At 34.2% G+C, this 12381-nt stretch overlaps 2 protein-coding genes across 2 annotated transcripts; both read left to right on the top strand.

Annotated features, from left to right (window-relative positions):
• Positions 1 to 241: 241 nt before the first annotated feature.
• On the top strand, positions 242 to 4681 carry LOC118276399 (juvenile hormone-binding protein-like). Its single transcript, XM_035594697.2, has 5 exons — positions 242 to 409; positions 615 to 843; positions 2206 to 2330; positions 2765 to 2914; positions 4489 to 4681. The coding sequence occupies exons 1-5, from the start codon at positions 349 to 351 to the stop codon at positions 4656 to 4658; spliced, it is 735 nt and encodes a 244-aa protein (XP_035450590.1). The 5' UTR covers positions 242 to 348; the 3' UTR covers positions 4659 to 4681.
• A 2366-nt stretch (positions 4682 to 7047) lies between these two features.
• On the top strand, positions 7048 to 9800 carry LOC118276400 (juvenile hormone-binding protein). The gene is made up of 5 exons (XM_035594698.2): positions 7048 to 7207; positions 7590 to 7818; positions 8446 to 8570; positions 8975 to 9124; positions 9605 to 9800. The coding sequence occupies exons 1-5, from the start codon at positions 7147 to 7149 to the stop codon at positions 9772 to 9774; spliced, it is 735 nt and encodes a 244-aa protein (XP_035450591.2). The 5' UTR covers positions 7048 to 7146; the 3' UTR covers positions 9775 to 9800.
• Positions 9801 to 12381: the final 2581 nt, after the last annotated feature.

The following is a 12381-nucleotide window of genomic DNA, read 5'->3' as shown; positions in this document are numbered from 1 at the left end:
TATGGTTCACGATAGTTATTATAAAATAAAATTAATTATTCAACCAAATCTATTAAGACAATATTGACCTTAACCTCGAGAACATCCTCGAACTTGCTCCCTATTGGAAAACAATAACTATCACTTCCTAAACATTGAACTATTCTCATCAAATAATCAATATTATAAGCACAAATGTCATTATCACGTTATGTCAATATGCGTTCGATAACTGCGACCTTTGTTATCAAAGTTCTTAGTCACTTCACTCCATATGTTATATCAGTTAATAAACATATTAAAATGTCTAGATAAATTGGTCTCTGATCAGTTCTTAATTATTTGTCATTTGGACAGCGCTTCTGCAACATGGCTGTTTACAGGAGCTTGTTAGTGCTTGCATTCGCTGGCTGTGTCCTTTCCGAATTTGGTATGTGATTCTCTACTAAAATTATTATTAACCTTAGAATTTGAATGACGTATTATGATTAAGGCTTTCCATTTAATCTTGTTTTTGGGCATTGTCTTTTTAAACCTCTTTCATTATTGTGTTGATCAAACATCAAAATGACATTTAACTCTCCGATCTTCAATTTTAAACATTATTTGAATACTATTACGCTTCAAAATTCCAGGTGCACCTTTCGAACCTTGTGACAAGGATGACATCAAATGTCTAAGTGCTGCAACGGAATCGTTTTTGGAAAAGACCTGCAATGGTATTCCTGATTATGACATTAAAGCCATCGATCCCCTGATCATACCTGAATTGAAATATGAAGTTGATCCAGACATGGGCTTGCTCTTTGAGTTCAAGAACATCAATGTCACAGGACTGAAGAACCAACAGATTTCGGACTTCCGGTAAGTAACTTATTATTTCAAACCTTGGTCATGTTTTGATGTAGTGTTTAGAATCAAGTTTATTGACCTGGTGTTGGCATAAGTTTACATGAACCCTGATGATACTTACTATCGCGGCTCAAAGGGCGGTCAGTTCACTATGGTTTTGGGTAAGGCTAACCATATAATGAGGCCTCGGCATATAGCAGGAAATGTAACGGGGGCTTTTGAGTCAATATAGTTTGAAGTTCCCGCAAAGCAAAAGGTTATTTGATTATTTTCTATCCATACAAAAAGGTTCATGCATCGCTCATGCGCTCGCATGTTTACCTTCAAATTTCTTGTAGTTTTAATCTCAGGGTTATTATCAGTAGTACTTAAGTCTTAAATATTTGGTTAACTGCATGCTGCGAATTCTCATTATTTCTGCAACTAATACTAAAACCGGTGTCAGGTATTCCGTTCCTCTTGGTTTTCGGTCTGAAACACCAACTTTGAATGAAACATTACCATACTGATGACACTTGTAGGATTCCATTTCAAATATTACAGCAACATGAATATTGAAGTTTCTATAATAATTTGTTGTTAATAAATCGTGTGTTGTAACGGAAAAATATATGTTCTTTTTGCATTCTGAAGGACATAACAGTATTAATCTAACTATCGGGATTATTAAAATATCGTCCCAACAATAGATTTATGCTTTCTGGCTTTATTTAACGTTGAGGACTAAGGGGAGCCTTTGTTCAGCAGTGGATGTCTCTCAGCTGATGATGATTACTGACTTTTCAAATTAACCTATTACGCTATTAAAACGGGATATCTACCATGTTTATTATTTTTTATGAGTTTCGATATTTCGGCCCTGTTGCAAGCGCCATGATAACGGATGAAAGAGTTCATCCGTGAACATCCCGTTTTGAGTTACAATGATAGGGTTAATGACCATGTCAGTTTAAAAATGTATAACTTATAATGACAATAACTTACCAAACTGGGAATAAAATAAAATGTTTTATAGAATCTTCATCTATCTTTGCAGTACCTTATGTTTTGTACTGGAACGTTTTATTTTTTTGCACTACTCCTTGGTCTATAACTCAGATGAAGGTTCACACATTACAGTGCATGAGTACCTACACCAAATCCGAGTATATTATCTTAACAACAAAACTAGGTATAATTTATTGATAGACACAGACCCCAGTTCTCAGTAGCATAGGTACATAAATTAAAAAAATAACACTACGACCACGAATCGGATTACGCAACATTATCTGAGAAAAACAAGAAATAAAAATGCAACAACTTATTTATTGATAGCACTAATTGCGTTCGTCTTTATCAAATCGATAACCTCTTTACATAATTTATTTGCAGAATGGATACTGACAAGAAATCAGTTTTATTGAAAACGAAAGCAGTATTGAACATTGTGGGTGACGTGAAAATCTCACTGACGAAGAACAACAAAGTATTCAATGGAGTTTATTCAGCTTCATACAGTAAGTATACTGATAAGGTGGCATATGAGTAGACGAATCACTTGATGGTAAGCAGTCGACACAGCATGGACACATAAAATGACAGAGGAGTTCCATATGCGTTGCCGGCCTTGTGGAAAACTAAGGAATTAAGGATTGGGGATGGACAATTGAACCTCCGATAACCCCACTCTCACGATGAAACACAGAGAAAGCGTTTTTTGATGCCGGTTTTCTGTGAGGTGATTACTCCGATCGAACTCCAATCGAACCATTCTATTAAACTTATGTGTTGTTAGCACTTGATAATATTTCACTTTTTTAGACAAACTGACCATGTTTGAATCCTTATGGATTTGTCAAAACAAATGATATTAAATTAGATTTTTAAAAAACCTACATAATATATAATGGTGTACTTCAATGATCAATTTAACGTATTTTTTTCTCAACAGCTGCCCTAGGAAACTCGAAATATGGTTACTCCCTGGTACAGAAAGGAGATCTGGAATACTTTGAAGTTGGACCAGAAGTAAACTCCTGCGAAATCATTGGAGAACCAGTTATATCGCTTGATTCTAGTCTCCAAAACGCTATTGACCAAGGTATGTATAGAGAAAGTATATTTTTTGTTCTGATTTTTACTATATCTAAGATATTGAGATTATTAAGTAGGTAATGGTTCCTTGGTACCTGACCTTTTGTAAAACTGGAGATAAGGTAAATTCTTATTTCTGGACTATCCCAAAAGTGCTGCGTAAGAAAATAAACGTTGCATTCAAAAACTAAAGGACACAATTTTTATGTTTATTACCAACAAGATTTTCATTGCATAGTGACAATTTATCTACTAGGGGTTGTCTCCGACTTACATTGATTAGATAAATCTTTGACGTAAGGAAAACAAAGTAAGGAACTTACAAACATAATGCCACTTGACCCTCTTGCGTGTCAATTGCATTCAGATAACACCCACATCAGCTGATACTCATGTAGGCCCTGCTGCCGGATATCCCCTTATTGTTAGTTGAAAACAATAATATGATATTGACAAATAAACAATTAATTTGTTGATGATTAGTTGCTTTGTAATTAAAAGGTCAATTAATAATCTATGCACAATGTATATGTATATTAAGAACAATAGAGCGAGATCCCAGAGCTGTCAGACATATCTTATTTTTACAAGCATTTAACCTTCGGCTTAAGTAGTCTTGTATGTACTTTTTAATGCCTTAATGTTTGTAAATCTTGCCGAGTGACACCAGCGCAGGTACCAGGTGAGAAAGGTAACTAAAAATTAGACTCACTTAACTTAAATTTTTATGTCTGATTTTCATATATGTTTTGTAGAATATTACTCTGAAATCATGATTTGATGATTTGACAGACGGCTTAAAGCTCTAAAAAATAGTGCGCCTTACAAAATTGTAATAGCAATATATGGTGCCCCTGTAATGCAAAACAGTAGTACAAATCATCATAGTTTTACCAGATAATTTGCACGAACGTGATTACCATCGTGAATGTTACAAATGTGCTACTGCTTTGCCGAAAAGATATTTCTCTCCAACCTCACATATATTGCTATTACAATTTTGTAAGGCGCACTATTTTTTAGAGCTTTATAGCGTCTGATAAAAGTTTTGGTCCATGGAAAATGTCTGATTTTTTTAATATGATTTCAGAGTAATATTCTACAAAACATATATAAAAATCAGACATAAAAATTTAAGTTAAGTGAGTCTAATTTTTAGTTACCTTTCTCACCTGCGCTGGTGTCACTCGGCAAGCTTTACAAACATTAAGGCATTAAAAAGTACATACAAGACTACGCTGTAAGCCGAAGGTTAAATGCTTGTAAAAATAAGATATGTCTGACAGCTCTGGGATCTCGGACCACAATGTATGAACAGAATAATGGCTTTTGTGGAATAACATTTTTCAAGCAAATGATTCATAAATAAAAAATATTATAATTTTTTTATGTTTTAATTTAACAATAATATTTTAAATAGAAATGTCCAATCGTTTCTTCATGCAAGAAAATTCTTAAAGAAACAATTTGCTGTCGATCATTTTCCTTAAACATTTTTTCATAAACATTAATTAAGAGCCATGCTATGTATATAAAGATAAAAACATTACTAACATATGTATGTATCGTATTTATTTACAGATGCTGATGCCAGAGCATTGAAACCCTCTTTTGAGACCAAGAAAGACACTTTGAGGAAGAACACACTGTGTCGTATTGTGGAATCCGCCTATATTACCGTTATCCATAACCTCAGATCTTCGGCGAAAATTTATCCGTGCCGTGCCTTTTTCAATGGAATGTGTAAATAAATAAACATTTTTTTTACATTTAATGATATTTTAATTTGAAGACAGTGTATTTTCGAACAGGAGAGAAGAAAATGAAAAGAGTAACGATGGAGTTTCTTGCTCGTTCTTCTCCATTCGAAGCTATACTTTGGAACGAGCACCTAGGTTCACTGACAGACAGGCTGACAAACAATTCAATTCGACGTTTCAAAAGTGCCTTATTAAGGATTAGTTCAAATAAATGCTTTGACCTTGACTATAACACTTCGAGGTTTAGTCAAGAAAATATTGATATCTTTCCAAAACACTGTTTTTATTAAGCGTTTTTGAACATGAGTTCAGATGACGAAGTAAACCGCATCTTTTAAAAAATAGTCTAAGGCCTACTGTCTACGTAACGTAATAGCCTACAAATGACGAACGCTTGTATCTTGCTGAACCATGCTTATTCGTCAAATAATGCAACATGGGCAGTAAGCCTAAATCAACTGGCTTCAATATCGACAACGTAGACTTACTTTTATATCTTTCTCAAAATATATAAAGGAAAGACTCACAAAAAAGAAAAACAATAAACCCTCTACTCTAGTGAAACAACAGACAGGAAACTAGATTAGCCTGGTCTTTTATCAGGCTGATCTAATTTCCTAAGTAAACCTATGATCAGAAATATTCTATAAATCTTGTTTATTATAAACCGATTGCTATACAAATAAATATTTACGAACAAGAAAAGAATGCTAAACTGCAATTTCCATCCCAATTATTTAGATTTTTTTACATTTATGCCTTTATTTTCAAATTTTCTGATGGCTGCTATGCAACGGTCAACAGTTTACAATATTTTTTGACTGCAAAAGGAAACTGTTGATCGTTGCATCGCTACTTTGTAGCATGACATGTTATTTTTTCATAGTTTCTTTAACCTGTGACTTGAGGCCTTTATCAGTGACATTTGGATTTACTTAACATAAACCATCAATTTTGTTTATCACAATCCGTCTACAAACGGTGGAATATTTACGTAAGTAACATATATACGGAGTAATCCCTCCTTTTTGGGAAAGTCGGTTAAAAATGCCTCATTTCATTTATACTTTGGGGTATGAATATGATTTTTGCAATTAGTAAGTAAAGCACGCACTTTGACGAAAGACGTTAGAGGACACCACTCGAAAGTAACTATTTATTGTTTTAGAATATTTATTTCAATATGTACTAATAGGTTATTTACCTAGTGATAGGCTACACATCGCGTGCCACAAGCCAATCATAAAATGACCATATCAAATACGAAATAATCGCGTACAAACAGAAGAACAAACAGAAAAAGAAGGTCAAACTGAGAAACTCCTTTTTTTGAAGTCGGTTGAAAAGAGGCGTTTTTTATTTTTTTCTGACATAAAACAGCTTAATGTGGAATAATAATAGCATCAAACATAAAAAAAACTATCGAAAAGTCGATAATCCATAACAAAATCTGTGGCGTATCAAGTCGACACATATAATCTTCTTAGGGAAGACACAGCTTAAGTTACATCTAAGGCGAAGTAACTGAATGTTATTTAATACTCTTGGATAGTAAATCTCAAGCAAACTCAAAGAATTTTGTTGGGATTTCATAAAACATCCACAGATGCCTTGAAATAGTAACATAGTGGATACCTTGTAGTGGTCACAGCTTGGATTTGTAGTACGATGAACAAGCAATAGGCTAGTTTCCTACAAGTCAAATTCAAAACTTTTTTTAAACATCAAAAAGGATTTTTATGATTTCTATGAATTTTATATGAAACGTACTAGCATTATAACGTCATCAGGGCAGTTACCTCCACTTTGATACTAGTTATGTATATTCGGGGCATAAGGCCGTAAGGCGGGAGAAGTCATTGGATGATTTTATTTTAAGGGGAGGTTAAAAGAAAAGCTAATCTATGCTACTTCAGTGGTCTTGAACTGAATTTCAATTTTTAGTATCTAGTTGTTTTTAATATAACAATTTTTCAATTTTTGATCTCCTTGTATGAACACAATAAATATTTTGAGGTCGCATTTACGCTTCATAAATTCTTGCAATTTATTATTATGAGCCACTTATTAACACAGACGAGCTTGTTACCTATTTCACCCATGACACAGGTGAAAAGCCTAGAGTGGAGCAATGTTTATAAAAAAAAAATAGGCAATATCAAAGAGCCATTTTTCTTCTTTGACTTCTGATCGACGATTTTGTCAGATTATAAAATTATTTAGATATCTACAAATAGTTATAGTTTTAAAGGCGAGGATTAGATCACGCTTCACTATTTTTATCACCATTTTTAGCCTAAAATTAAAGAAAATATGCAAAATTAGTTGGTATTCAAAAATATGCGTTTGATAACTGCGACCTTTTGTATCAAAGTTCTCCATACATAATATCAGTTAATAAACATACTAAAAAGTCTAGATAAATTGATCTCTCTCATTAGGTCTTCATTATTTGTCATTTGGACAGCGCTTCTGCAACATGGCTGTTTTCAGGAGCTTGTTAGTGCTTGCATTCGCTGGCTGTGTCCTTTGCAAATTTGGTAAGTGATTTCTTTCTAATTATACCATAGCATTAAAATGTTATACTAGCTTTTGTTGATTGTTGTTTTTGCAAATGTATAAATTAATACACAATTAAATTTAATTCATTCAATTATGTGAAATTAATTTATTATTTTGTAAAACAATAATTATCAATTCACTTAAAAAATATTTGATATCTTAGTCTTCTTCGTCTTCTTTAGTAAATTTTTATACTTTTTCAAATCGATTGACCAATAAAATATCAAAATGTGCCTTTGAAACGGATTTCCAGTAAGTAACTGATTTTTGTATTCCACTATAAAAGACACTTATTAATTTTTATTTCTGAACATTTGAAAACTATTATGCGAATCAACTAAAATAATTTCAAAACTCCAGGTGCGCCTTTCGAACCCTGTGACAAGGATGACGTCAAATGTCTAATTACAGCAATAGAATCATTTTTTGTTAAGTCCAGCAATGGTATTCCTGACATTGACATTAAAGCCATCGATCCCCTGATCATACCTGAATTGAAATATGAAGTTGATCCAGACATGGGCTTGCTCTTTGAGTTCAAGAACATCAATGTCACAGGACTGAAGAACCAACAGGTTTCGGACTTCCAGTAAGTAACTTAGTATATTTCATGATTTTTCTTCTTAGGAAAAAAGCCGTATGTATAAAATAAAGATTAATTAAAAAGGCACTTATTATTTCATACCTTCTTTTTGATATTGCTTTTATAGTCAAGTTTATTGACCTGGTGTTGGCATGGTACGGTTTTGCATGAAAACTTCTCTACTTTTCTTGGCATATTCGCCTAAAAATTCGTTAGCCCACCACAGACTACCGGGGTTTTCGGCTAGGCTAGCCATACACTGCAGTCAATGTAGAGCAAGAGTAGGAATGGGGTGGTTATGGGTATGCCTAAACTTTAAAAAAAGTTAATAAAGAAAGCAAAAAATGATTGTTAAAAAATGAGAGATATATTTATAACAGTACATTTGTATATAATTTCCGATTACTTTATCTCTTAGGAATAAACTGAATTACAGTCCCAGTAGCATAGGTACCTAAATTACAAAATAACACACCAATAGGTACCTAAATTACATGGCCGTTGCCACGGATTAGATTACGCAACATTATCTTTGAAAAACAAGAAATAAAAATGCAGGAACTTAGGTATTGATAACAATAATTGCGTCCGTCTTTGTCCAGTTGATAACCTCTTCACATAATTTACTTGCAGATGGGCCTCTGCCACGAAATCAACTGTATTGAAAACGAAAGCAGTATTGAACATTGTGGGTGACGTGAAAATCTCACTGACGAAGAACAACAAAGTATTCAATGGAGTTTATTCAGCTTCATACAGTAAGTATATTTTTATGGGATGGGGTAGTAAATTAGCAAACGGATAACCTGATGGTAAGCAATTGGCAATCGACACCCATGCGACACTTGAAGAGTTACAAGTACATTATCGGCCTTTTGGTGGATTGGGGATTGAGGGATTTGAGATGGGAAGGGGGTGGGGGATTGACTTGCTACTAATCACGCTCACACAATACAAGCGTTGTTTCACGCCAATTTTTTGTGAGGCCATGATATTACTTCTGTCACATGAAAATACTTTTTTAAACTATCTGATCATGTTCACATCAATTGTAGTTTAATGTAACAAATCCTGTGGATTTATGCTATGGATATTAAAGCAGATATTTTTTTAAATAATGGTTTACTTCAATGATCACTTTAACATATTTTCTTCTCAACAGCTGCCCTAGGAAACTTGCAGTATGGTGTCTCTCTGGTACGGAAAGGAGATTTTGCATACATTGACATTGAACCAGAAGTAAACTCCTGCGAAATTATTGAAGAACCAGTTATATCGCTTGATTCTGGTCTCCAAAACGTCATTGACAATGGTGCGTACTTAGAAACTATAAATATTTAGCTTTGAACGTTACAGTATCTACTAAATCATTCTTAACGTATGTCAGTTCCATCGTAACCTAATAAGTGTATAAATTAACCAGAGATCAATGAATCAGGGCCATTAAGTTAAACAACATTTTCGCGCTATCGGTACCTATTTTATGAAATGTACCAATATCGTTCATGTTAAACTTCAAGTTCCCTAGCAACCTATTCCTATCAATCTCATATCGAACACATTCCATCAACAAGACAGTTTATGGAATATCTAAATTAATAATTATGATTATGTAACAAAACGAACGTCACAGTTAAAAGATACGATTTTGTGCTTTTAAATTATAATCTTAAATTTTCTTTACATGGATCTTCATAAAACCTACCATTCATTACCACGTTTATTAGGGGCATAGTACACGCTTAATGATAGAAAACATTATCTAAATATTCCATTTCGTATTACTTTACAGATGCTGATGCCAGAGCATTGAAACCCTCTTTTGAGACCAAGAAAGTAACTTTGAGGAAGAACACACTGTGTCGTGTTACGGAAGCCGCCTATGCTACTGTTATCCAAAACATCAAAACTATCACGAAGGTCTACCCGTGCCTTGCCTTTTTCAACAACATGTGTTATTAAATAAACATTAATTTTATACTTGCGCAGATATTATTTTACTTGAGCTAGCTGCTAGTCAGCTATCCTACTAATATTTAAAAAATGAACGTTTGAATATGTTTGTTTGTTAGTATTTCACGCCAAAACAACTGAAGGGATCGGGATAAAATTTAGAATACTGGTCTGAAATAACACATAGGGTATTTTTATCCTACGGGAACATGGGCGAAGCCACCGGCAGCTAGTATAACAACCGCCCACACAATCATTCCATGATAAAAAGTCACACAATAAAATTAAGTTTTTGAAGTAGGTAGGTAAATGTAAGTAAGTATTTTTGATCCTAAAGCTGATAGAAATCACGTCACACATACGTACCCACATAAATCCAGAACTTGAGACGTAAAGGTCGAAAGAATTATTTTACAGCGACAACTAGTTAAACTAAAGGTGTGACTATGTGATATATGACCTAAAACTGGATTTAAACTTCATACAGACCTATATTTATACTTAATTGTATGCGTCCAGTTCAATAGCTTGCGTACAAAAAGTAAAACTGCTGAATTTTGTTGGCACTCTATCTGGGTGTAAATAAAAATAAGACCTAAGAGAATGCACACATTTCGACATAAAATACTATTTTGTCTGAAGAGTGGAGCACTGCCTTTGGTGCCTTCCAAAACTTTCAACTTAGATAAATAGCCTAAAATAAATATCCAAGTGTCTGGACCCTTTGAAACAATTGAAGCGAAGATTATTTGTACTATAACCATATTTTAACAGTCTAAAAAAATTAATATTTAGTTAAAAACATAATTTTCCTTGTATCAAAAACTATTTTACAATCTTCAAACCACTTTTTAGTACTAGTTTTATTTATACTTCAGCTTCAAGAGATAGAAACATTTGTTCTGGATGACGCGTACGTTATTTCTCGTCTCGAAAACCCTTGCAAGGCAAGCATTCCGTTAGATATAGTTCAGAGATAGATGATCTTCGAAATACGTCTTTATAGTCGACCCCGTTCCGGAGCTGCGGACTACCTAGCGGGTTTACCGGGGCTCCGGCTCGAAAAACAGGAATAGGAACGGGATGGTTTTTAGTCAGTAAGAGTATGACACTCGCTCAAAAGTCGACCTTGTTGTGTGCATTGGCAACTGCTAACCCGTTCATCATATACTTTATGATGTCCTTACATCATAAATTCTCTGCTTATTATTTTGCTCACGTGCTTCCACAGATCATCTACATTATTATTAATGTTTTTGCGGTCAGATAATACAGTTTTTAGGTCTACCTCAAAGTCTAATACATATTATATTGGGTTCTCGTTCAAGGATAGTAGTTGGTTCAGAAAGCTAGGCTACACGTTTTGATTTGTATCCCTTACGTGGCGATGGGCTTAAGTCATTTTATTTTCCACTTCATTGGGCAGAGGTGTCTATATTGCTACTCTCAGTTTTTGCTAGTTATGTTTTTAGTCAGAAAAAGTGTGTTTTTACTACCAAACACCTAAACCTAAACATTTTTTACTACCTAAACGTCGTGACTGTATTATTAAACACAGTGTTCATGAGTTATGTTATTGTGTTAGGATCAAAATCAAACAAACCCATATTTTATTTAATTAATGAAGTCATTATTAGATAGCAAACGTAGTTTCTAAACGTTCGCCGAATTCAATCTACCTACTCCGATCAACGATATGATACAGGTAAGGTCAAAATATTAAAGAAAAATGTACCAACATCATAAACCACTTTCACTCAGCGTCGGAACTAGGGTCCTTTATAAACTACAGCGATAATATCAGCCTATCACCTAGTAACATGGAGATCATGCGAACGCATGATTCTATTTTACGCATAAAAAGCCTAAGAGCGAAGGCAATTTCTTTCCCAGATAAGTTGAGAAATTTCGGGAGCAAAACACTTAAATTCTTCCACACAACCCGCCAATAGTGACATCGAGCTCATTTTATATTGTAAAAACATGACACAACTACATAAAACAGTCGTTTCTGAACACGAACAGAGTGTGTAGACGACACCTTTACACGTTTGACAGAATGAGCCTCGTACACACATGTGTCACGAATGTATCTCTATAAAAAATAATGCTGAACGTTCGAACTCCGATATTAACTTGACATGAGAACGGAACGAAGGTGACGTAACGTGTGTAGCAGGCTTTACGTGTCATTTTAATGAAAACGTTGAACGTTTTGAATATACTTGCACGATCATTGTTGGCTTTTGAGATTGCTTCCCGTTTGACAGTGACGTAGAGGAACGTAAAGTGAAAGTCGTAGTGGCCCGGAGGTTTAAGACACCCGCTTCTCATGCATGAGAGTGCGGGTTCAAAACCTACCAACGGCAAATACCAATGTGACTTTTTCCGAGTTATACGTACTTTCTAAGATTATTTAGACACCACTGACTAACGGTGAAGGAAACCATTGTGAGGAAACTTGGGCTTATGATTTCCAATTATAAGCTTGAAATCACCGTGCATTGAGCAAGCCTGGTGATTAATGCTCAAACCTTTCCCGTGCAAGAAGAGGCCTCTGATCAGCAGTGGCCGCTTGCTATTTAATTGCGATAAAAAATCATTATGAAGTTTCCA

Source organism: Spodoptera frugiperda, chromosome 31 (genome assembly GCF_023101765.2).
Source record: "Spodoptera frugiperda isolate SF20-4 chromosome 31, AGI-APGP_CSIRO_Sfru_2.0, whole genome shotgun sequence".
NCBI classification, from domain to species: Eukaryota; Metazoa; Arthropoda; class Insecta; order Lepidoptera; family Noctuidae; genus Spodoptera; species Spodoptera frugiperda.
The sequence above is the reverse complement of the archived record's forward strand: the minus strand, read 5'-3'. Positions and strand labels throughout refer to the sequence as shown.